This window comes from Sciurus carolinensis, chromosome 16 (genome assembly GCF_902686445.1).
Source record: "Sciurus carolinensis chromosome 16, mSciCar1.2, whole genome shotgun sequence".
NCBI classification, from domain to species: domain Eukaryota; kingdom Metazoa; phylum Chordata; class Mammalia; order Rodentia; family Sciuridae; genus Sciurus; species Sciurus carolinensis.
In genome coordinates this window covers 30,191,788-30,219,249 of record NC_062228.1, presented here as the reverse complement: position 1 = coordinate 30,219,249, position 27,462 = coordinate 30,191,788, and the positions used below count along the sequence as shown (strand labels likewise).

At 36.3% G+C, this 27,462-nt stretch overlaps 1 protein-coding gene across 1 annotated transcript in view; it reads left to right on the top strand.

Annotated features, from left to right (window-relative positions):
• Positions 1-1,452: 1,452 nt before the first annotated feature.
• Rbl2 (RB transcriptional corepressor like 2) overlaps positions 1,453-27,462 on the top strand; it is a 53,814-nt gene continuing 27,804 nt past the window's right edge. Inside the window, 14 exon segments of the mRNA XM_047527321.1 lie at positions 1,453-1,819; positions 4,800-4,930; positions 6,937-7,067; positions 7,070-7,136; positions 10,308-10,372; positions 14,611-14,670; positions 14,673-14,738; positions 16,851-17,011; positions 17,101-17,165; positions 17,727-17,913; positions 22,365-22,531; positions 23,948-23,986; positions 23,988-24,055; positions 25,760-25,863. Of these exon segments, the coding sequence (XP_047383277.1) occupies positions 1,580-1,819; positions 4,800-4,930; positions 6,937-7,067; positions 7,070-7,136; positions 10,308-10,372; positions 14,611-14,670; positions 14,673-14,738; positions 16,851-17,011; positions 17,101-17,165; positions 17,727-17,913; positions 22,365-22,531; positions 23,948-23,986; positions 23,988-24,055; positions 25,760-25,863 (1,551 nt within the window). The 5' untranslated portion in view covers positions 1,453-1,579.

Below are 27,462 nucleotides of genomic sequence, written 5' to 3'. Positions count from 1 at the left end.
TCTGACCTTTTGAGATACATGTGAACCTCTTACAGCACAGGCGGTCTTAAGGACCCGAAAGCCCTTGTTTTGAAATGTAATCATCAGGAAGGCTAGGGCCTTCTTCTAGTCTCTGTGGGAAGATAGCATCCTGATTTTTAAAACAGCTAGCAGACCCAGCTGGCCTAAGGCATTAACAACATCAACCCTTTGTCATTTTTCATTTGAGCCCTCTGTCCCCCTCCCCCTCCCCCACTTCACCTCTCTACTCCTTCCTTCTCCCTTTTAAATACCTGGCATCTTTGTACAAATTGGAATGAAACTCAGCTCTTTCCCTTTACCATCAGCAGCTACTGAGTAAAATATGTTTTCATGTTTTAACTAATGTCCAGTTTGGTTTCTCTTTGAAAATAGGTTTACTAATGTGACCTGGGCTTCTGGTATACTGTGGTATGGCAGATAAATTCAGAGCAGTGGGGATGGAGGAGGAAGAGAGAGAGAAAGAAAATGAACATGTGTTAGCCAGGTGAAAGACCTGATGCATTTTATAAGCCTGTGCAAATCCAAGTCCAAAACAGTTACTAATTTCTGTGAATTTTGCTGAAGGTTTCATTGTGTCAAAATTGTTCCTGAGATAAGTTGTTACTTATTTCCACTTCCCTCTTATTTGAAGATTTCTGTCCCCTCTTCTTCTTCCTGCCATTATAGCTTCCATACTCCGCCTTTTGTCCCAGTACTTTTTTCCTTCAGTTTACATACCTAACTAAACACAACAAAAAATAGCAAAAAAGCAATGCCTTACAGCTGTTTTCCATGAAAGCATTTTATACTATACCTAATAATAAAGAAGACTGGCAATTTTAAAACTTTTTTAGTAGGAAAAAAGAAGATAGGAAATAAAGTGATTCAAGTTCAGTAGAAGAGTGAAAAGAGAAAGTAAAAGAATAAAAATAAAGAGGAAATAAAGTTAAACCAATTGAGTGGTTGAGGATAGCACACATGTAACAATGAATGTAAATTTGTCATGGTGGGGAGGGGATGGAGAATTGCTGCATTTAAAAAATCCAATAATTACTTGAAAGGTTCACATAATATTAAAATATAGGAAGAACTAGAAATTAGGAGCAGTGCCGAAGTTTGAATTTAGGCGACAAGCTCTTCCTATTATATTTTGGACAAGGACATCCAGACGATAAGCAAGTATTTCTGGGAACAGTTTGGATACTAAATCTTCTCCTGTCAATGTTTCTTGAACTTTTTCCCTTCACAACAGCCTTCTGAATGGTCTCAAGATGGGAATATACTTAATATACTGAGAAGTACCTTGTATTTCATTCCCAATAAAGCAACACAAGCTGATTTTTTTTCCCTTTTTTTTTTTTTTTTTTTCCTCATGATTTTTGGCCTCCGTGAGCTTCCGGCTTGGACTACATCTCCCAGCAGGCCAGGCTCAATACTACGGGTGCCTGCATGAAGTCAATCGCCGGTGGCTGCGACGCAGTCGCGGTACGGGCGACTGACGGGCGGGCGCTTCGCTGTTTGAATGGCTACGGGCCCTGGCCCTCACCTCACCTGAGGACCTGCTGTCCAGGGGTGCACTATGCCGTCCGGAGGCGACCAGTCGCCGCCGCCCCCACCTCCTCCTCCAGCGACTGCAGGCTCGGATGAAGAGGAGGAGGACGACGGCGAGGCAGAGGACGCCGCGCAGCCGGCTGGGTCGCCGACCCCTCAGATCCAGCAGCGGTTCGACGAGCTGTGTAGCCGCCTCAACATGGACGAGGCGGCGCGGGCCGAGGCCTGGGACAGCTACCGGAGCATGAGCGAGAGCTACACTCTGGAGGTGCGCTCGGGGGAGGAGGCGAGGGGCTTCCTGGGCCTAGTCGGCGCGCCCCGCCGCCGGGATGGGTTGCCGTCTCCGACGGTGTCGGACCCCGCCCGGCAGGGATCCCCCGACCGACCCGGGATTCCGGGGCCCTCGGGTCTCCGGGCCCCGGGGAGCGTGTGTTCCTCTCTGCGCACCGTAGTGCTGGAAACCGGCTCTTAAAGGGCTCTCGGCTGCTCTGGAGGTGCACTCTCTCGTCGCTCCTGTGTTTAGGATGGGGGTACACCTTTGTCCCCCAAAGAGCACAACCAAGTTGAGGTGGCGCTGGGGTCACGATTACCAAGAGTGGGCCTGTGTGATCATCTCAGCCCCCGACCCACCACGTTGGGGAACGAACAGGTGTCGTTGTCGGGACCGTGGGAAGAGTGGGAGAGACTCGTCCCTGCTGGCGCAGCGATGGGCGGGGTTGCAGGGCTGGGGTCTCTAGTCCTCCCTTAGTCGTTTTCAGTTTCGGCCCTACCAGATTACCTTTGTCCCGCTGTTGCATCTATTTAAGTAAAGCCGCTGTTAAGTGTCGGGCTACGTGTAAACAAATTAAGACAGCTCTTCCCCTGGCCAAGAAGTGGACTTTCTGTCTGCCCGGACGTAGGCATACGCCCCCATTTGTTGCTAGGAATCGGGACCGCGACTACCTTGAGGATCTTTGTGGTTGTCGCCGTGATACAGACGTGTTTTGTCCCTTTCTTCAGACGGGGGCTTGCAGATGAGAAAAATAGCCTTTCTAGCCAGTGGCTGTCAACTCTGTAGGCACCTCCCCTTCACGGGCCAATGGGAAGTGACACGGAAGTCCGGACTGTTTGTCGGCTTTTTGCCTGTGCGTGTGGCATTCAAACGTGAGGCCATCTGATTTTCTCCAGTAGTTTTACTTGTAGCTTGTGGAGAGAGTAGGGCAAATAGGCTCAGAATACGAAGGCCTACCTCCCAAGGTGTAATTAACTGTGACATGCTGCTTTGGGTATGTGTCTTTCTATTGATTACTTAAAAAAAAAAAAAAAAAAAAAAAATCTGATAGGGGCTAGGGATGTAGCTCAGTTAGTAGAGTGCTTGCCTCGCATGCACAAGACCCTGGGTTCGATCCCTAGCACCACACACACACACATAAATCTGATATTAATAGAATTTCAATCCGATCATTCGTTCCCTCTCCCCATTGCTCTATCTATAGAGAAAAGACAGTAATGATGCTTTAGAACCTGACAGATATGGGTGACTTTGGACAAATTACTTGACCACTAGAAAACTCAACTTTGTTATTATGTGAACTAGAGATATTTGTACCCACCCCACAAAACTGTCTTTAAGGTTAACTAAGGTAATGTGTGGCACATAGAGCACTCATGCATACTGCTTCAGAGTTTACTAAATATATTGAGGTGAATGTGACTGAAGAGGCTACTTCTCTGAGTGCTTTCCTAAAGAATACTCTTTTGGTTTAAAGGACATAAATGCCTCCAAACAAGCTCTAATTTTCCCCTCAAGATATTCCTATAAATTAGAACAAGCATTACCACCATACAGTTTAGGTATTTCAACTCATAAAGACTGTCATGTTAATTCTAGTTACCTAAGCAATAGATGTTAGTGAATTACTATTTTTGGTAGTGGGAATTGATCGCAGGACCTTGCACATGCTATGCAAGGGCTCTACTACAGAGCTTCCTCCCCAACCCCTTTAAAAAAAAATATTTTTAGACATGGTCTCACTAAATTGCTCAGTCTGGCCTCAAACTTGTGGTCCTTCTGCCTCAGCCTCCACAGCTGGGATTATAGGCATGTGCCATCCACACCAGGCTTAGTAAATTAATTTTGAAAACAGATTTGATTAGACTTTAATCTCCCTTCTTGGCCCAGAGTACCTGATAAATGCATGAATATTTATTTATGTACCAAATATTTCTTCAGTGTCCATTACTTGCCACAGTGTTCTAGGTGCTATGAATATATTAGTGAACAAAACCTAAAATTCCCTGCCCCTGTGGAACTTATAGTCTGTATGCTGAAAGGTAACATGGGATGGGAATCTCATGGATGTGTACAATGGAAAAACAAAGCTCACATGATATATTTAATACAGGATAATGGTTATAGAATTTTATCTTTGATTTAATTTTAATTTTTTGGTACCAGGAATTGAACCCAGAGTCACTTTAACCACTCAGCCATATCCCTAGCCCTTTTAAATAAAATCATTTTATTTTGAGACAGGGTCTTGCTAAGACCTTAGGGCCTTGCTAAATTGCTGAGGTCGGTCTCAAACTTGTAATTCTCCTGTCTCAGCCTTCCAAATCATTAGGATTACAGGGTGTGCCACTGTGCCTGACTCTTTGATATTTTATATTTTCTTTCCTTATTCCTTTTTTTCCCCCCTTCAGTACTGGGGATTAAATTCAAGGTACTTTACCACTAAGCTACTTCCTCAGCCCTCTTTATTTTAAATTTTATGTTATATATATTGCCCAGACAGGCCACAAACTTGCTATCCTGCTACAGCGTTCTGAGTCACTGGCAGGGTAGCTAAGGACTGAGCTGCTAAGGATTGGCACAGCTGGAGGGCTCTTTGGGCATCTCTCTATGTATGCCTGACCACATTGTATGATCCCTCTGCAGCATTTTGACTCAAGGTAGTCAGACTTCTTACATGTTGGTTTAGGACTCGCAAACATGTGTCCTGGAAGACTGCGGTGGTATCACTTCCTCCTGTGTTATTAGTTGAGGTAGTTAATCAATTTAAGGGGACCAGACCCCTGCCCAGGTTCAAGGTGAGGAAACAGACCCCCTACCACTCATGGAAGAATGTGTCACATTTTATGAAGAGCATGTGGGATAGTACCATCTTTTGAGAATACAATTTCTGTAAGCATACACTTTCAATTTAAACAAGAAATTTTGTATTGAAATATATATAGTTTATTATCTAAAAATCTACTTTATTTTACAGGGAAATGATCTTCACTGGTTAGCATGTGCCTTATATGTGGCTTGCAGAAAATCTGTTCCAACTGTAAGCAAAGGGACTGTTGAAGGAAATTATGTATCTTTAACAAGAATCCTGCGATGTTCAGAGCAGAGGTAATTATATTAGTTTGAAAAGTAGAGTATAACTAATAAAAACTTATAAATCATAGTGATGAAAAGAATTCTCTTTGTTATTCTCTGAGCCTCTGGATTGCTGAATTTGGAAACTAGGTCATGGTTTTCCTTTACCACTTCAAAGTTAGTATCCATTATATTTTACTAATTTGGTGAAAATATTTGCATTAAATGTATTAGGCACTTGTGTGGAAGAATTTACTTTTGAAGGTCATGTGTAGTAGGTGGAGAAATCTAAATAAGAATATTAAGAAACTTTAGGAAACCCTCCAGATTGAAAAGGTAAATAAAATATTAGTTATATGGTATTATGCTTATAACTATATGTATAGGACTTGTGTCTTAATGTGTATACATGGAACAGGTAGTAAAATGAAAGGGTGCATATTCTCTGACTCTACTTCTTGGGATGGTCCCTAAATAAATTCCTGAATGCATGAACAAGGATGTGTATTACAGCATTTTTGTTATGAAAAATTAGAAACAATCTAAATTTCACTTGGTTATAGAATGAATGCAAAAAGTCATGGTATGTTCATAAGTAGGAATGTTAGCAATTGAATGAATTAAATCCGTATCAACATTAATGAGTCTCATAAGTGTTGACTTGAAAAACAGGTTGCAGAAAACTACTTAAGGGGTGATTCCTTATGTATAAAATATGAAACGCATGCAAAAGATATTACTTATGTTTATGGATCTGCATATTTGTGTTCTAACTATGAAAACACAGATGGATAGGAAGTAGACTAATTTCAGAATGGTGGTTATCTTTAGGGAAGAAGGACTAAGGAGGGAAATGGGACTAAAGGAGTAGTACATAGGAATTTTGACTGCTTATATAACGTTTTTAGTTCTAAATCTGAATTAACATGGCAGAATGTATTCAATATGTTAATATTTGTTAATCCTGGAAGTTGGATACATGTTTGCTGGTTATGTTACTTTTGTTCATTTTTTTTTATATTTTAAAATATTTCATAATTTAAAAGACAAACCTCAGGTAGCCAGATATAGTGACACGACCCTGTAACCCCAGTTAGTTAAGATACTCTCAAGTTCAAGACCAGCCTGAGCAATTTAGCAAGACCCTGTCTTACATAAATAAAAAGAAATTTTTTTTTTTTTTTTTTAAGAAAATTTTTTGTACCAATGATTGAACCCAGGGACACTTAACCACTAAGCTACATCCCCAGCCCTTTTTTATATTTATTTAGAGACAGGGTCTTGTTAAGTTGCTGAGGCTGGCTTTGACTTTTGTTTTGTTTCCTCACCTTGAACCTGGGCAGGGGTCTGGGTCCCCTTAAATTGATTAACTACCTTTTGACTTTTGTCCTACCTCGACCTCCTGAACTGCTAGGATTACAGGTGTGCCACCACTGCACCCAGCTCACCTAAAAAATTTTTATAAGGGCTAGGAATGAAGCTTAGTGGCAGAGTATATGCCTAGTTGCATGAGGCTATGGGATCAATCCCCAGTACCAAAAAAAAAAAAACTTACAAAAAAAAATCCCCTCAGGTGTAAGAATCAGAGTAATGAACCAATCTGTAAGATATTAAACTAGTCAAAGACATGAGTTGTGACTTTATATCACTGTCTAAATGTATATTATTATTTACTTTTTATTTTACTTATTTATTTTTACTTTATTTATTTTTTATTTTACTTTATTTTATATTATTATATTTTATTTTTTGTGGTATTGGGGACACTGTACCATTGAGTTACATCCCCAGCCGGTTTTTGTTTTTGTTTGTTTGTTTGAGACACGGCCTCACTAAGTTGCTTAGGACCTCACTAAATTGCCTTGGCTCCTCTTGCCTCTGCCTCCCATATCACTGGGATTACAGGCATGCGCCATCACACCCAGCTAAATGTAATGTAGTGCAATAATTTTGGTTTACTTTTAACTGTTTATATTGATATAAATATACTTCACTTTGTGTTAGTTATGAAAATGCCTCATTTATATCTTTAATATCAGCTTAATTGAATTTTTTAACAAGATGAAGAAATGGGAAGACATGGCAAATCTACCCCCACATTTCAGAGAACGTACTGAGAGATTAGAAAGAAACTTCACTGTTTCTGCTGTAATTTTTAAGAAATATGAACCCATTTTCAAGACATTTTTAAATATCCCCAAGAGGAGCAACCTCGTCAACAGAGAGGAAGAAAACAGAGGTAGGGTTTTATATCTGTTTCTTGGAAATAAGTGTTGTCTTTTTGTGTTACAGTTTTGATACCTCTGTTAATTTTGCTAGTCTTAAAAAGAAATGTGATTCATAAATAATCTTTTCCCCAAGAGTTTTCTTTTAATAATAATTTTACTTTTTATTGTGTTAGCTATGAAGAGTTTGACTTCTTTAATTTTGCAATGTATGGAATCTTTGTTTATATAAACTTTGCCATTTTATTTAGTCAACCAAAATTCAAACTGCACAAGTCAGAGGTTAGGGATTTTCAGCAATTAGGTATCCTGGTATATACCACATATTGACTGTTATATTTCTATTATTGACTAGGCTGTTCTTTAATTTGAATTTTATGTCAAACTGAGTAAAAAATAATCCCTTGAAATGACTTCTCTATGTATTTTAATATTTATTATCAATAAGAGTACAGAAACTGGCCTGGAGGAGAGGCTAGAAGAACTAAAATGATTATGAATTTGTGCTTTCTGCTGAACTCTGCAGAGTCAGTAACTTACTCTGACTCATTGTCTTGTATCTTATAGCTTTGGGCAATCAGAGAAAGAATTTGTTTGTAAAATAGAAATGGAAATTTGTTTTTAAAATAGAACTTGATAAAGAAAGTACAGGAAAAGGTCTTATGTTTGACTAGAATGAATAATGTTTGCTTCTCATTATATGGAAAAGTTTTCCCAAGCTGTGAAGGATGTTTACAATAAGTACAAACTTTTGAAATTATAACAAACCACAGTTTTATATAGTTGACACTGCTGACATGGAAGCAGCTGGTCTAGTTTGCTTAAAGTTTGGGAGAGTTGACTATTACAAATTGTTATTCTAAACTTTGGATACCAGCTTTGTTTTGAGTTTCAGCAAGACCAGTGTGATTGTTTATAGAAAGATAAATAATATCTTTTTTTCTTTGGAGTGTGTAGAAAACTGATTTTATATTGTACTTGTTTTGGTATTTATTAGGATACCTACTTCTATTTAAGAAAATTAAAACTGGGCACTGTGGTGCATGCCTGTAATTCCAGAGACTCTGGAGGCTGAGACAGGAGGATTACAAATTCAAGACCAGTCTTGGGAATTTAGTGAGACCCTGTCTCAAAACAAAAAAGTAAAAAGAGCCAGGGATGTGACTCAGTGTAGAGAACTTCTGAGTCCAATTCCCAGTACACAAAAAAAGGAGAGATACAGAGAGAGAGAGAGAGAGATAGAGAGAGAAAAGAAATTATAAAATTATTTAAATTTTTGTGTTTAGTGGGGTACCATGGATTAAAGCCAGGAGCACTCTAACACTGAGCTACATACCCTGCCCTTTTATTTTTATTTTGAGTCAGGGTCTGGCTAAGTTGCCCAGACTGACCTTAAACTTGTGATTCTCTTTCCTTAACCTCCTGAGTAAATGGGATTACAAGTCTGCACCACCTTGTCTGGTTATTTAAGATTTTTATATCACTTTTTTTTCTGGTGCTGGGCATTGAACCAGGCCCATGCACATGCTCTACCAGTGGACTATACCCTCTAGTTCTATAACACTCTATACTTTTATTATCACTTTCTTCTTACAATAATACTAGCAATGCATGGTACTTACAGAGCATTTATTATGGGGAGCAAGGACTCTTATAAAACATAAACATACATCATTCAGGTAATCTTCATGACAATCTTATGAGGCTGATATTGTTGTTACAGATGGGGAAAATAAGCCCCTGGGAGGTAATTTGGCCAAGTTCACACAACTAATGAGTGTGGAGTTATCACTGAAACTAAGGTAGTCTGATGGCAGAATCCTGTGCTTCACTATGACCATATGCTGCATCTCACAATATAATTTGAAAGTCACTGAGTATTTATTGAACACTTACCTACAGGAAGTACTTTAGGTTTTATGTAGAACACAATATTCAAAAACAAAACCCCATAGTTCTGTCTTTCAAGAGTTTACAGTGTTGTCAAGGTAATAAGGCAGATAAAAAGACTCCAGTTTGTACATACATCATATAACAAAAGAAACCTGAATGCAGTAGATAATAAAAATATAGGATTCCTCAAGTAAAAATAAATCTAGATGAGTCAGTCAGGTAAAGAATGAACTAAGTAAAATAGGTCTTGAGGGATAGGCAGGATTTTGACAGGTAAATTTGGGGATAATAGATAGCCTCTATGCAAAGGAAAACAATAGACAGAAACAGCAAAGCAAGAAGAAATTTGGCAACAAGTAGGTTAGTCAAGGTTTTTTCTGGGTTCTCAAGTTACAGATCCAGAATTTAGAGTGACTTAAATGTTAAGCTGAAATTTTTGAATTTTATCTTAATGGGCAACCAAAGCTAGAAATAATGTATCCTGTGCTGTGGTAGGGAAGTTACTTTAAAGCAGAGCACCAACTTCATTCTTGCCATGGACTGCTGAAGTAAATACAGTTTTATACCCAGTAGAATAATCTTTTGACAGATGAAAGACTAATGCCCAGGGAGAGAAGTATACCCAGCTAATGATGGTGCTGGAACTAAACCCAGTCTCCTGATCATCTTCAGGTATTTTGCTCTTCTTGGCACCCTGTTAGAATAAGGCTTTTGGAATGTGGAGATCACATATCTTGCCTAAACATTGGCAGAGGTTTTTATAGAAAAGCCAAATTTAAAGCAGATCTGATCAGACAACTTGGTGAATATAACAAGATACTGTCAATGAATGGAAGTGTAGGGCTTGTAGGAAGACCAGAATTTATCTTAGCAAGATCATGTATGATTTGACACAGTCGGGAATATTTTTAGGAGATATATTCTCAGCTCTGAAACAGGGGGTCTGGGGGAAATATCTTACTTGCCTGCAGGGATCTTAAAGCAGCATTAGCTCTGATAATGTCATAAAGATAATTATTGTTTTTCATTTTATTTCCTACCTTATGTATATTGACCTCAAAACTTTAAAATTTTTCAGATATTTTCTTTCTGAGATGAGCTATTTCCCTGACTCCCAGTTATTTCCTCCTGGTGTTCGGTTGGGGCAGAATTTCTTGCACATTTTCCCTGTGAAGCTGAATCTGGTATCACTCCTCTAACCATGGTTTTGTTTCACGCCTAATATGCAGTCATTTGGGATGTCTTTTTCTAATTCTTCTGTTGTCTCATGACCTTTTTTTCCTCCCCCAAAGGCGACAGCCCTGTACCGTGTCTGAAATTTTCCATTTTTGTTGGGTGCTTTTATATATGCAAAAGGTAAGAAAGAGTAATACTTATTTACGTATTAAGTAGTTTATTTAAATTTTCAGGTTTTTTTTTTATCAGCCTGTAATATGTATTAGGAAGAGATCCTCACTGAAAATTTTCTCAAGCATTTTAATCCTAGATTCTTTTGTACCACCTTTTTTTAAAAGGATCTTTTGTAATTCTTTACACCATACAGATCTTCTCTTATTAAATGGAGAATCTTTTAATTTTGTTCTTACTCAACATCTTTTGACCCAAAGTTGTCTTCTGAATTTCAAACTGAAAACACCTTATTCTTTATATGCTTGTAATTTGAGCTATATTTCATGCTGAGTGGGACTAATCACCTAGAATAGTTCAGATTGCTTTTTGCATCTTGTTCAGATAAATATATTTAACCAAAGGTTAAGTGAGATTTATTTCTCTCCTTTCTTATCCCATTTCACTTATCCAAGATCTGCAATTACAAAAGTACATTTCTATTAGGTTTTTTTCCTCTGTATTTCCACTTAAGAATAATTCTTAGATAGCTAAAGGAGAAAAGAACGTACAGCTAGTTACGTAGCTTTTTTATATTATGTGGTATATCTTTGCTCATAAGATAGCCCAATTAAATGTAAAGGTTAAAAACAAAGTATCATAGAGCTGGAAGGATTTTCACAGATAAGGTGGTTCGCCTTTATCTGTGGGGGATTTGTTCCCAAGGACCTCCAAGTGGATGCCTGAACCCACAAATAGTTCTGTATCTCATGTGTACTATATTTTTCTTTACATACCAAAATAAAGGTTAATTTGTAAATTAGGTACAATAAGAGATTAACAATAATAACATAATAAATTAGAACAGTTATGTAAGAGTTACATGAATGTGGTCTCTCTCAAAATATCTTATTGTACTCTAAATCTTAGCAACTTCAGCATAATTTTTTTTTCTTATTAAGTTAAGAACTTTCATCTGTTCACTTAAAGGTAGCACTTTAGGGCTTCTCTTGGCATATCCAGGTTGCTGGCATCACTACTTTTGCTCTTTGAGGTTATTATTAAGTAAAATGAAGGTGAACAGAAAAACTGTTATACTGTGACAGTGGATCTGATAACCAAGAAGCCTACTAGTGGATGGATAATGCCTACAGCATGGATACACTGGACAAAGGGAGCATTCATGTCCTGGTGGGAACAGCCAAACAGCAAAACAGACTTCATCATATTATTCAGTACAGTATGCCGTTAAAACTTATAAACTGTTTATTTCTGGAACTGTACCATTTAATATTTTGAGACTGTTGACTCAATTTCTGAAATTGCAGACAATGAAACCATGGATAAGGGGGATTTTTGTAGAAGAGGTCCTCATTATTAGATCATGTATATCAATTACTCACTTTAAGATTAGGCAACTGCGGCCCCAGAGACTAGGAACAGAGTTAGAATTTGAACCCAGACCTCCTGGCTCCTGGTTTCATGCTAAATACGAAGACTTCTAGCAAGGTTGTGTCATGCTATTTATCTCCAGATGTGGTTTGTTTATTACAGCTGGTCTTCTCTAGTTAGGTGACAGGCATCCTTACTTCCTTGAGCTGTGTGCTTGATTGAAAAGTCTTCTGTCAAATGTGAGCTGTATGCTATCCATCACTTTGGCAGCTTTCTTTAGTAGAGATAAAGGTGATGTGATCTAGGGTGTGAAATAAAGGCTTAGGAGTCTATGAACCATTTTTATAATGGCTGCAACAAGTTTTAGCTTGTGTGGCTGATATTATATGTGATAGTAATCTTTTCAGATGATTGTATTGGGAAGGTATGTGTGACTCAGGAGTTTTATCTGTTGTTTATGTGTGCTTAAGAGTAAATGTATTTGGTATCATATAAACGATTAAAATAATATTTATTGCCTTACTTGATCAAACTGAGGTGGTGTATTTTTTGTCACTTCAGTTAACTCAGTGTTTGAATCTTATTAATTCAGTCTATAACAACTTTATCATAGCTTTGTCCTTCACAAATCCACCACTGTGGGGTTTTTTGTTTTTTGTTTAATGTTTGTGTTGTTTTTGTTTTTTGAGATAAAGTCTTGCTATATTGTCCAGGCTATCCTTGAACTCATGGTTCTCCTTCCTCAAGTAGCTGGGATTACAGTTCCGTGTCCCCGTCCACTATAATCGGTCCTTCCTTTCTTCTTTCTTTCTTTTTTTTTTTTAAAGATATTTTTAGTCGTAGATGGATACGATATCTTTATTTTTTATGTGGTGCTGAGAATTGGACCCAGTGCCTCACATGTAGCAGGCGCTCCACCACTAAACCACAAGCCCAGCCCTCCACTATGATCTTTATGATGCAGTAGAATCTTTACTCAGAAAGCAGCTTAATTAATTTTATTTGGTTCTTGATTATTTGGGGTATGATGGCTTCTATAGCCACTTTTCCTCATGACTTTTTCTGCATCATATGGGTATCCCAGACTCTCTCATTCCTGAAAACTAAGTAACTTTTTGCTTGCTATCTTTGTTGATTCATATGGTTAAGTACACACCAGTGACAAGTTTGGGGCTTGTCACATGAAGAGCTTTGTGGTCAGAAAATCAATAGGTACCACTTTCCTATTTTACAGGAAATCTCAAATCTTCTCATTCCTGATAAATGGCCAAGTATAAAGGTTAACAGCTTTCATCTAGCTGTTCTTTGTTGATTGAAAGATACAGTATCTCACGGTGAGATTTATTTGTAAGGTCAGGATTTGAAATAGAAAGTATGTCACATTGAAACAGACCTAGAATTTAAATTAGAAGTTGATTTTCAGGGACATTTCAGCTTTTTGTCAGAAAGGTTTTTCCTCCTTGGCAAGTCCATGTGAGTGACAAGTTTAGACTTGTCAGTGTGATAGGCTTTGTAGCTTGAACCTGTAGGTGCCACTTCCTGTTTTATTATATGAGGCGCTAAGTCTACTTAGTAATTAAAACTCTGCAAAGCCAAGAAAGTTGGTTTGGATATATCAATACGGAATTTAATCCGTTAATGATCATTTGCCACATGGCACCAGAAGATTCTTTTTTTCTTTCTAATTCACTTAAGTTGAGTTGCTGAATATTTTCATTTATATGAAAAAAGAATTGTATATCCCGTTATGCTGAGGTAAGTGGTAATTTTCTTGGAAGAAAGGAGAGGAAACCTGAAATGAAGCTCTGTGTGGGTACATGCTGTATTTGGGTAGGTATTAAATATGAAAATGCTGAGGTTTGGAAATAATTCTCTGGATAATGTTAGCCATTTACATTGAATTTATCTGATAGTATAAGAAAGTAAAATCAATATGAAGTGTATATAGACAATATTTGACCAAAAAGGAACAGACTTCAAGTTGTAAAAAAAAAAACAACTACTAGATAGATTTCTTAATTATGAGAATAGTAAAACCATTACAGTATCTACAACTTGCTTTCAGTATTAGACTTAAACAGCACTGCTGAAAGGACACACTTCTGTAGATTTAGATTTAAGTTTCTTATGTATTTTGTTACCAGACACCAGCAATTATCCTTGGATAGTAACTCTAGAATTTAAATATCTTTAATTGTGTTCCCGTTGCATTAATGTTGTATGAGTTTCTATTATTATGTAGAAAAGTATTAAAATGTCACATCAGGGTTCTGATTGTTTTAAAGTATATATACATGCGAAAATTATAAATCATTTTGCAGCTGTCCCCTTCTAAATACTTCTAGTGATTTTTCATGACAGAAAAGTGTTTTCATGTCAGTTGTTTCTTACAGTTTGAGGTAACTTATAACTTTTTAATCCTGGGCATTTTATCACTGAGCTATATCACCAGCCATTTTTATTATTTATTTCCAGACAGGGTCTCCTTAAGTTACTAAGGGCCTTGCTAATTGCTGAAGCTGGCTGTTTGCCACCTCACCCATGTGCCACTATGCCCAGCCTATAATTCTTTTCAGAATTTTCAAAACCTAATGATAATAAAATTTTAGTTATCTACTAGGTATTTAGTAAATGCTTATTTAATGAATACTGAATGACTGCATGGCCATTTTTAGTAAGGTTTTTGTTTTCATTAAACACTTAGAAATTTATAAATATGTGAGTAGTATCTCAAAATGTGAACTTGCCAAAACATTTAATGAACTCTGAGTTAACTTTGTACAATATTGTACAATGTCATTAAAATAAAGGAAATTATTTTTAAAACATTGTAAAGTGGATGCAAATTTAACTCTGTAAACTGTCTAAAATCCTGTAGGTAATTTCCCCTGATTAGTGATGATTTAGTCAATTCTTATCACCTTCTCCTGTGTGCTTTGGCTTGGTTTATGGAAATGCCCTACAGTGTTCTAATCGTAAAGAACTAGTGAACCCTAATTTTAAAGGTAAGTGTTTATATAAAAGATTCTTGGGCAAGCCAGATTTCTACATTGTTTATTACTCTTGGTAGTTGTATACATAATACAGATTTTCCAGCATCAGAAAACATGAATATTTGAAAAGCTTCCATCATCATAGTTATCCAGGACATGATGAGGAGTCAAAGCTATCTTTAAATTTTTGTTTTTGGAAAAGCAAATGGATATATCACAAAGTTTAAAGTCTTAAATGATAACTTTAGAAGCTTTTGAAATATATACTCAATAAGGAAGAAGACATTTAGAAATTCAGAGTAGCAAATAGAAGATTACCCATGTTAAATATCATGTGTATTTGTCATATAAAAATATTAAAATATATATTTGTTGTGCAATTTTATAAAAAGAAAGAAACTTAGCAAAGATGATATTAAAGCTGGTAGTCTTTTTCAACATTGGCAAGGTTTGTGCCTGACACACTCTGTGGAGGCAAAAAGGGATTTACTGTTAGAATCTTCTTTCTAATTTTTTGCTATATAAAACTAGTTATGGTTCTAAAATAAGTAAAATGAGTCAGGCACAATGGCATATACCTATAATCCCAGTGACTCAATAGGATTACAAGTTTGAGATCAGCCTCAATAATTCAGTAAAACCTTGTCTCAAAATAAAATTTTAAAAAGGACTGGGGGTATAGTTCAGATAGAACTTTCCTGGGTTCAATCCATAGTACCACCACCACCACCCAAAAAAAAGGGGGAAAATGAACTTTCATCTCCTAAACCAACAAAGGTACAGGAATGTTAATTATTTTGGCAATGCACTTAGTGTGCTTTAAGTTATATAATTTCTATGAAATCACAGTTCAGAGTCCAAATTCTAATTTATAAAGTATATATTAAAAATATTTATGGAACTAATATATAAGCTGCTTTTAGTTGAATAATACCATAGTAGGATTCTAGAGAATTATTGTCAATTTTGGGGTGGTTCCAGATAGAATTTTACCTTGTCTGTCAGGAGCATTTTATTAAATTAGTCTACCAGGAGCATTTTATTAAATTAGATTTTTAAATTAGTGGAGTTCATTACTTCAGTTGCTCCTGATTTGGTAAATTAATTTTCCTTGTACACGTTGAGTATCCCTAATCTGAAAATATAAAATCTGATGTGTTTGGAAATCCGAAGCTTTCTGTGTACAGACGTGATGCTCGAAAAGTTTCATATACAGTATTTCCCTAGCATGTACAAGGCCCTGGGTTTAATCTCCAGCACTACCAAACAAAAAATAAATTCAGGTTTTGGAGCATTTCAGATTTTATAGTTTTGGATTAGGGATGCTTATCTGGTAAAATCTATGCAGATATTCCAAAATTCAGAAATCTCCAAAATCTAAAACACTTTTGGTCCCTAGCACTTTGGAAAAGGGAATCAATCTACATTCTTTTTTGTCCTTTCTCTCATTCCTTCATAACTCCTTTCTTTCTTCTTTTTCTTTTCTTCTCTTCTCTTTTCTTTTTTCTCTCTTTAGCTCTCTCTCCCTCCCTTCCTCCCTTCTTTCCTTCTCTCTCTCTTTCTCTCTTATGCTGGGGATTGAACCCTGGACCTCACTCATCTGTGCTCTATCCCTGAACCATACCCATAGCTCCCTTTTATATTTTTTTATGGTTGCTTCCCTCATTTTTTTTCTTTTAATCTTTTTATTTTTCTTTGACTTTTTTTTTTTGCTCTTATGCTGAGCCTACAGCAAGAATAAACTTTAAATTAATATGATAACTAATCTAATATAATTAAATGTAAGTTTATAATCCTTCAACTGTGTAATATTTTTCGAAGTGGTGTTTTTTGTTTGAATGTAAACTTATTTGCAAAGTTTTATTTTATTTTATTTTTTTGGTCTTAGAGCATTATACTAAAATTAATTTTTTAGTTTTCCTCTTTTAAACCATATCAAAATAGATGATCAAATGAAATCTTTTAAGTTGTAATATGCTTTTTTTAGAGTTGAATTAGGAATATATACACTATTAACTGTATATTTGTATGCTATTCAGATCTTGTTAAGAGTCTGTATTTTAGTTTGTTAGAGTTTAATTTATGAGTACTGATATCCCCATTTTATTATTCTGTTCATCACAGGCCTATGTGAAGATTTTCACACTAAGGATTCTAAACCTTCCTCCGACCCACCTTGTGTCATTGAGAAACTCTGTTCCTTACACGATGGTCTAGTTTTGGAAGCAAAGGGAATAAAGGAACATTTCTGGAAGCCCTATATTAGGAACTTTATGAGAAAAGGTGTGTAAGTAAAAAGAAATAACAGGAAAATTATTTTCTGGAGAAAGACTTGATTTCATATGATAATTTTAAATCTCTTCTTTCATCATAGCTCCTCAAAGGAAAAGAAGAAAATCTTACAGGGTTTCTGGAACCTGGGAACTTTGGAGAGAGTTTGTGAGTACATCTGTTAAAATGTTTTAATATTTTAAATTGTGTACTTAGGAAACCTCAGTGCTCTGTGTTATTATTTTACACTCTGGGAATTTAGAATGTTTATGGAGAATACAGGGAAGCAATAAAATTCTGTTTTTAAATGTAGTGAAAATTGTTCTTTGACCACATCAGGCAGGCTTTTGCAACTTTATGGATGAAAAGTGATAATGTGGAAATATCAGGGTTTTCAGAGGTACCTACAACACTGGGAAAGACAACCAAGGTTTTCACCAGGAGCTGCATCCACCAGGCAGACTGGTACAGGGTACACACTCTGAAATACTGTCAGCAAAATTCACTCCCTATGCAGCGGATGCATATAGTGTGGCAATCTTATGTTTTATTCTCTTCAGTTTTTATAATTAACAGTGATCTTAAATGAAATTTACTTTCAAAAATTATTAGAACTTTTAGTAAATAAAAAATGATAAATTAAATGGCCTGAAACATTACCTGAAATGGCAATTCTTTGAGAGAGTAACATTTTGTTTTGTTTGTTTGTTTGTTTCTTTTTCCATATAGTAAAGCCATCAATAAGGCCTATGAAGAGTATGTTTTATCTGTTGGGAATTTAGATGAAAGAATATTTCTTGGAGAGGATGCTGAAGAGGAAATTGGGACTCTGTCAAGGTGCCTGAACACTGGTTCAGGAACAGAGAGTGCTGAAAGAGTACAGATGAAAAACATCTTGCAGCAGCATTTTGACAAGGTGAGTTGAGCCATGTCAGAAGAGTACAATACAGGAGCAGATAAACTGAGGGTTCTGTTTTATTTTTGTAGTTCTCTGTATGTTTTATTTGTTTACTGGGTGAAAAAGAATAGTTCCATCATACGTCTCTTAATTAAAAGTTATCTTATTAATTTACTTTTGTTATATCAACTTTGAAAGACTTTAGTTAGGTCTGAGAAAAGAATTTACTGTAAGTTTAAACACAAGTATCATGCTGATAATTTTGGTTTGAGAAGATGGGCCAATAGTATACAGCCTATGCATGTAATGAACATAGTAGGGATTTATGAAATGTTAATTAACCTGAATTGGGGCCTTTATTAAAGAGACTGGAGAAACAGACTCTAAAAGAAATTCTGTTAAACTGAGTTTCAGCATTGTGTGGTGTTAGACTGATAAAGATGAAAAGTTTCCCTTTTCTAAAAGTGAGTTACTTCAGATTGAGACTCATCTGTCTTTCATTTAATAATGTTCTGAAGATATTTTATATACCATATTGTATTTTGGACACTGGCAAATACAGCAGTGAACAAAACAGCCATGAATATGCTGTTTAAAGAAGCTTATAGCTAGAGTAGGAAGATGACTTTAGATAATTGAGGAGTTAAATATAGGTTGAATGATAGTATATGAAGAAAATAGATTCATAATACAAAGTATGGGGATAGGGGACAATGGCTGGTCAGACAGGGCTACTATAGATAATGTGGTTAGGAAAGGTGTTTGAGGAGGTAATATTAACAGAGACCTAAATAAGTGAGGAAGCAAGTCATAGAAATAGTTGCAAGAGTTATGTTTGAAGCCAAGAGAATAGCAGATGCAAGGCTCTGAGATAGGAACACGATTGTCATTTCTGAGGAACAGTGAGAACACTAGTGGAATAGGTAGAGCGATGGGAGGGGAAGAGTGCTAAGAAGTGAAGGGAGTGTGGAGCAAGGAACGGACAGGATCATGCAGGCTACTGGAGGCCATTGTAAGGACTTTTCTTTTGCTCTGATTGAGACGAAAGGTTTTAAGAGAGTGTTTTTGAGGAGTGACCCCCCTATGTGATCTGGCTGGCCTTTTAAAGGTCTTGTGGGGAAATGGCTTTTTGGGGGAAGGGTGAAAGTAAGGAGTAAGAAGCTATTGCAGTGATTCTAGTGATAATTCATGTACCTTGATTGAGAGAGATGGATGTATTTGCGCCACATTTTGGAGATAGCACCACAGAATTTACTGATGTTGTGGATTAAGATGTGACACATGAAAAATAATGACCATAGGGTGAATGATATAAAAAACTAATGTCCTGGTTTAGGATATAACTCAATTATAGAGCACATGCCTAGCACATGTGAGGCACTGGGTTCAATCCTCAGCACCGCATAAAAAATGAATAAATGAAATAAAGCATTGTGTCCATCTACAACTGAAAAAAAAAACCCTAATGTCCTTATAAATGCTTGTATGATCATAGGTGATCTGGCCTTGTTACCACTCCGAATTCATCTATTTCTGTCCTCCTCACCCATTCCATTCATGCCACTTCTTTTTCATTTTTCAGATATGCCAAGCATGCTACCAACTCAAAGCCTTGGCCTTGCCGTTTCCTCTGCCTAAAACATGTTTCTTCAAGATATTCATGTGGCTTACTTCCTTACTTCCTCACTTCGTTCTGATCTCTGATAACTTGACTACTATGTAAAATAATAACTACCAAAATCCCCCAACCCTCAGGACTTCCTTTCTTCCTTACTCTGCTATTGGTGTCATCTCAGTATTATTGCTAGCAGTAAATAAGTAGGTAGGTAGTAGGTATAAAGAATTGCTTGTTTATCTATCTCCCTACATTAGAATATAAACTTCATGAGGGATGTGACCATATTGTTTACAGTGTCCAACATATAGTAGGCATTCCAAAAATATTTAAAGTTGACATTTAGTGAAAGGGAAGAACAAGTCTTGGTGGTGGATCAAAAGTTAGGGTTACCGATAGAGAACTGGGGATGTAGCTCAGCAGCAGAGCACTGCCTAGCATGTGTAAGGCCTTGGGTTCCATCTCTAGCACTGCAAAAAAGAAAGGAGTTAAGGTTTAGCATGTTAAATCTGAGATGTCTCTTAGACATCCTAGTAGAGTCATTGAATAGGCAGCTTAAAAATTCATTGCTGGAGTTTACAACAGAGGTTAAGGTTATATATACTACATTCGTATGTATACACACACATATGCATACCTACCTACGTATATATGTATATACATATTTTTTTCTGGAGTCATCAGGATATGGATGGCTTTTAAAGTCATGGAATGAAGAGAGATTACTTGGCAATGTGAGCTGATAAAAGAATAAAACAGGTTTAAGGACAGCCCCATTGCAAATTTTGTCTTCACTTGGAGAAGTGAAGTGGGTGTGTGCGTTTTGCTTTATTTTTGCAGTACTGGTATTTGAACCCAGAGTACTGTACCGCTGAGCTACATCCCCAGCCTTTTTTTTATTTTATATTTTGATTCAAGGTCTCGCTAAGTTGCCCATGTTAGCCTTGAACTTGATATCTTCCTGCCTTTGCTTCCTGAGTAGCTAGGATTACAGGAGTACCACTGTGCTCAGCAACATCCTAGTATTTTTAAACTATCAACTTCACATTCATACCTGAGTTAAAAATTCCTCTTGGTCAGAATGCACAGGGAGTTAAACACTTACACTGTGCTACCAAGTAACTCCATGTTGACCTTGAAGAGAATGAACAGGAACTGGTTACATTCTAGTTTCCTCTATGAAAATGCTGCCTGTGGTGCTGTGGTTATATACTGCTGGCTGCTGTTGACTTCTTACATGCAGCAGGTGTTTTCCTCTCTTGATTCAGGCACAGGTTAATATATAGTGAAGAAGTTGGCTGCAAGAGACCTAAGGCAGGACATAATGCAGTTCATCTACCCAGGTCATGTTATGGACTTAAAAAAAAAAAAAAACGATAGAATGAATTTCCTCTAAACAAACAAAATGAAGGTCTTTGCTCTACTTTTTTTTTTTTTTTTTTTTTTTTTGAGTCATAGGGTCTTGCTAAGTTGCTTAAGGCCTCACTAAGTCGCTGAGGCTGTCTTTGAACTTGTGATTCTCCCTCCTCAGCCTCCTTGGCATTACAGGTGTGTGCTGGCATGTGCTGCCATGCCCAGCTAGCTCTACTGCTATTGAGACATACAGAAAGCATACTGATTAATATAGAAGCCATATGGATTTATTTCTGAACTTTTCTGTATCAGGTGAGAATTGGTAGCTTGTTCTAATGCCAGATGAAAATTGTGCTAGGTGTTTTAAAAACTCTCTAGAATAAGTACATTTAATAGTCAGGGAAATGCAGTTTGTCTTTTTTAAATATTAAAAGATGCTACTGGGGACTGGGATTATAGCTCAGTGATGGACTACTTGCTCTGCATGCACAAGACCCTTGGTTTCATCCCTGTACCACCACATACACACAAAAAATAAGTAAATAATAATGATAGTGTTAAGCTACTTTAACTACCTTAACTTTTCAGAGTTTATTTGAAAAATCTGAAAAGATGCTTTATTGGTGTATGTATTTATGCTTACATTTTTTGTCTCTAAGTTTTCATATTATATACAAGAATATTGACTAATTTATTTCTCCGAAGACTTCTATTTTAGAGGGAAAAACTGTGATAGAGTCCAATAACTAAAGATAGAGAGGAGGCAAAAAGATGGATGAAGACTGTTCTTCCTCAGATTGCCCTGTTGGAGAATGTTTAATCATCTCTCTGAAGCAGATTTGATTTGACTTTTGTTAACTTTTGGATTTTACTTGGACCAGAATTTAATTCATAGCTTTCATTTGTCAATCTTTTGAGTATTTACAGACAGTGATGGTGAATGAGAGCTATGAAATTCTGTTTCTCAGAGATAGAGTAATATTCTTAATTTTTAAAAACATAATGTTTATCTTTCCTCTGAGTTAAAGTTTTAAAGGAGAGATAACAGGAAGATACACCTTGGGATTGAATCTGGGGCACTTTACTACTTAGCCACATCCTCAGCCCTTTTTCTTTTTTAATTTAAGACAGGGTCTTTCTGAGGTGCTTAAAACCTCAGTGAGTTGCTAAGGCTGGCCTCAAACTTGTGATCCTCCTGCCTCAGACTCCTAAGTAACCAGGATTACAGGCATGTGCCACCCTACGGGACTTAAAGTTTTAACTTTTAAGACACAAACATACAGTTAACTAAAATAATGTTACACATCTTTATATGGATAGTGGTGGCTCTTAGTGGTGTTATGTTTAAGTTACAGGAATGGTGATATTTGAGTTGCTAAATTTATTAATATTGTAAGGATAATATCTGACTGACTTAAATTTCTATTTTGAAGTAATATAAAGTCTTATCTAAGTAATGTTTTGTTTTGTTTTAAAAACCTACTTAATTTTTTCCCACTAGTCTAAAGCACTTAGAATCTCCACACCACTTACTGGTGTGAGGTACATTAAGGAGAACAGCCCTTGTGTGACCCCCATTTCTACAGCCACACATAGCTTGAGTCGTCTTCACACCATGCTGACGGGCCTCAGGAATGCACCAAGTGAGAAACTGGAACAGATTCTCAGGTTAGTTTGAGCTCTGTCTACCTTTCCAAGATTGGTTGTTGACCATTTTCCAATTAACTATATCTATTTTTCACTATTAGTACTTCATTTTAATAATTTTATAGCATTTGCATACTCAGTCTTGTTGGTCATCAGAGGACATAGCAATATAAGATGGATAAGTAGAAGACCATCTTTGCTCAGATTTCCCTAATGTGATGTAGGAAATGATAAACTAACAGTGCAAGACCCTGTATAATGAAATACCAAACCTCCATTATTAACTATTTCATAATTTTAGAAAAGGAGGCTATGTGGTCAGTGTAGATGAGAGTTGACATAGAACTTCACAAAAGGGATTGGAACTGAACAAAGTTGTGAAGGGTGGATCAGATTTGAATAGATAAGATGAAACTTTATGTGTTCATAAAGCAAGAGCAAAACCACTGTTGCTTTTGAAAGCTCTTTTATAAAACACTCAGCCTATAAAGAAGTTAAATGCCTCCCAACTTTCATCTTAAATATCCTCAGTGGGGTTAAATATTACCAATAAATACTAGGTAAAACCAAAGAGTCTTACTTTTGTACAAAGGTAAGTGTGTGTTCATAAATAAAATTCTGGTTACATATGATATTCAATAATTATCTCTAGCAGAATTGTAACTTCTTTTTAAATACTTCTTTAGTTGTTAATGGACCTTTATTTTTATTTATTTATATGCGATGCTGAGAATCAAATCCAGTGCCTCACACATGCTAGGTGAGTGCTCTACTACTGAGCCACAACCCTAGCCATATAACTGGTTTTAAAAAATTTTTTTTCCAAGCTTATTATGTTTTTACAGTGAATGTGTATATTTATGATCAAGATAAATACACAGTGGTTACAAAAGCCTGTGGTAATAATTTGCATAATCCTTCTGCACTGAATTTATATTGCTTCTAATAAAAAAGAATCAATGAAATAAACCTCATTTTGGTTGAAAAAAAGAATGTCAGTAATGGTTTATATGGGTCTGTAGCATAGGTTACATACCTCTTCCTAGTTTCTTTCAGAGTTCTTAAAAAGCACCTCTGTCCTCTAGGGAATCAGTTGAGGGCAGTTTTGGTTGTCATCAGTGATTGAGGATGTGCAAGTTGAGTCTGGGCCAGTCAGGGCATTAGGTGGGCTCCAGGGCCAAGACTGCTAAATTTACCAAAGTGAAATGTACAGCCCCACACAAGAAATACACATATATTCCACTCCAAATTGTAATACAGCCACCTCTGTAAAGGAAGTATGGGATCTCCTGAATTAACCTGCAAAGTATATATAGTGTCTGTTCAAAGTTTTTTTTTTTTTATTTACATGTTAATGAAATTACAGAGTTGTAAACATTTGGCCCCTTTGTGACTTGGTAAGACATTTACATTAGACAGTTTCATATTACTTTTTAGGACATGTTCCAGGGATCCAACCCAGGCTATTGCTAACAGATAAAGAAATGTATGAAATATATTCTCAGCATTCCCAGCCAGAAGAGGATTTCAGTAATTGTAATAAAGGTAAGATTTATTACTCTGTTTAACTATGTGGAGTCCTTGATAACCCAATCATAAACATGAGGAAAAGACCTATGACTAAACTGAGGGATATAGTGTGGCTATATTTTCTTTCACTCTAGTGATTTCTGGGCCCCTCTCAGAAATAAATTTTAGATTAATATCTGCATTATATTGGACTTTTGTTCTTTTTTATTGGTATATTCTTTGTGTGTGTGTGTTATCAGGGATTTAACCCAGGGGCACTTAACACTGAGCAACAACCCCAGGGTCTCACTAAGTTGCTTAGGGCCTCGCTAAATTGCTGAGGCGGGCTTTGAACTTGCAATCCTCCTGCCTCAGCCCCCTGAGCCTCAGGGATTACAGGCATGTACCACCATGCTTGGCCTATTGGTAAATTTTTAGTTTTCATTTGTAAACTAGAAATTAAATAAAACTATAGTGATTCTTCAACATATAAGAACAAGGACAGATAAATGAGTTGACTGTCCCTTTTCTGAAATGGCTTGGGACTAGAAGTGTTTTAGATTTCAGATTTTTGTCAGATTTTTGAGTATTGAATGTACAAATTGAAATATATTGGGGATAGGACACAAATCTGAACACAAATTTTATTCATGCTTCATATATACTTTATAGCCTAATTTTTTTTCTTTGTTTGTTATCTCCGCAATCTAACAGAGTGGCTGGGGACTTGAACCCGGGCCTGGAGCATGTGAGGCAGGCACTCTAAGTGATGGTCTATATCACCAGCACTAGCCTAATTTTTTTATGCATTAGTTTTAGTGCTTCTGCGTTTGATTGTGACCTTATTGCATGAATTCAGGTGTTGAATTTTCAAATAGTGAATTCATCCTGGTTCTCATGTTTCAGATTTGGATCATTTTGGATTTCCATGTTAGGCATGTTCAACCTGTAACTAGTACTTATGCCCAAACATGGCCTGGGAATTGTTTGATGTCACAAATTGGAACTAATTATGTGCAATAGTAAATTAATTACATATATTTACAATAGTAATTAATTACATAGCATTTGTCAGCTTCCATTGCTGTAACAAAATACCTGAGATTATTAACTTAGAAAAAGTTTATTCCTCTCACTGTTTTGAAGGTTCCAGTCCATGATCGAGTAGCTCCATTGTTTGGGACATCTTGTGGGGATGCTGGATAACAATGTCAGGGAGTATGTGGTGAGGCAAACTCATATGATGAGCCAGAAAACAAAGAGAAAGACAAGAAGAGACAGGGCTCCCAGAGTCCCCTTTGAGGACATGCTTCCAGTGACTTAAGGACTTCCCATTAGGCCCCATCTACTGAAGGTCCCACCATCTTACCATAGAGCCACTCGTAGGACCATACTCTTTAATACATGGGTGTTAGAGGATATTCAACATCCAAACTATAGCACCATAGAACTATTTTTTTTCAAACAGAACAAAATGGTATGAATCTTAATGCAGTGATATTATAGTTCTTTATATGCAAATTTCAATTCCCAATTTTAAAAGAAAAATATGAATGTTACCATGAAGAATATAAGGAATCTGAGGGATAATTGAACAAGCAATTAAAGGTCATATATCTGAAGTGTGGGTTTGGTTTTAAATTTTATTTTGTGGGTAGAGAGGGAGTAATGGGCCTTCATTTTCCTTGTTGTTTATTTTCTTTGCATTTGATTTTTGTGTTTTTAAAATTATTTCTACAGAAATTGCCAGCAAACATTTTCGTTTTGCAGAGATGCTTTACTATAAAGTATTAGAATCTGTTATTGAGCAGGAACAAAAAAGACTGGGAGACATGGATTTATCTGTGAGTAAAACAGTTTCCAGTTTCCTTCCTCTCTACTCAAAAAAAAAAAAAAAAAAAAGGTGGGAGGAAGGGAGAAAGGGGGAGGAGAAAGGGAGGGGAGGGAGAGAGAGGACAGAAGAGGGAGGAAGGGAAGGAGGGAAGAGGGAGAGTCATTACAAAGAAATGATGTATGACTCTAGGGAGTAAAAATTGGTATCTCAGGAAACTTATCTGAGCCCTCTCACCTTCATCCTAGATATAAGATGTGTAAGTAGAAGAAACGAGTGTTTCTCAGTGTAGCAGGTCATGTATTGTAATTCATACTTTCTTAGGTAGGAAGAGGACTCTTGAGGTCGAGGATTAAAACATTCAGACTTAATTTTGAGTTGTTAAATAATATAGAATTGTTATTCAATGAAGTCTTATATAGCAAGAATAAATGAGTATTGACTGGTGAAACTTCAACATAAATGCTTAACCATTCTTTTGCTAAGATGATTATTTTCCCTAGATTTTTACTAGTCAAGAAATACAGAGTTTTATATAAATTATATCTTCTTATACTAAGAAAAGTATTTTTTTAAAAGTTATATTTTAAATTTTGTACAATTTGTATGTGTTAATTGAAAAATAGAATTTAAAATAAATGGACATTTTATGAAGATGAAACTCTAGGGAATACTGGAAGAGATCAATTTGTGAGGTCAGGCTAGGAATCATACATGTATGTAAATATCACACTGTACATCATACTTTATGTACATGCATTACATGCTAATTACAAGGTAAAATTTTAAAGATTTTAAAAGAAAAAAATAATTTTTGAAATTTTAAAAACTGTGCAACTGACCAATATTGTTCTAATTCCTTGTATTTACATTTCATTTATGTATATGTACATATATAAATTGCTGTATGAATTTAAAGGGATGTTTTATGACTTACGACTTTATTTTTTGTAAAGCACATATTGAAGGATATATTAATACATGTGTATTCACCTAAGTAACTGATTTAAAAACAAAACATTCTTTACTGTGATAAAATATACTTAACAAAAGGCATTTAACCATCTTGAAGTTTACAATAAAGTGACATTAACTACATTAACAGCGTTATGTAACCATAACCGCCTTCCACCTGCAGAACGCTTTCATCTTCCTAAAATGAGTCTATTCCTGTAAGATGCTAACGGTCCTGTTCACCCCTCCCTCTAGCCCTTGGTAACCTTTACTCTACTTTGTCTGTTTTCTGACTGTCTTCTTATGAATTTATCTACCTATGCTAGGTATCTCATTTAAGTAGAGTTAAATACAATGTTTGTCCTTTCTGGCCTGGCTTATTTCACTTTTCAGGACTCATCCACATTCTAGCACATATCACATTTTTTCCCTTTTGTTATCCATTCTTTTTTCGTGGATATTTGGATCTTTTCTACCTTTTGGCTACTGTGAATAATGCTGCTGTTAATATTGGTGTACAAGTATCTGTCAGGCAACTGTTTGAGTCCCTGTTCTCAGTTCTTTTGAGTTCTTCATACCTAGAAGTAGAATTGCTGGATATTTCGTAATTTTTCTTTTCCTTCTTTCCTTTTTTTCGGGGGGTGGGCAGTTCTGGGGA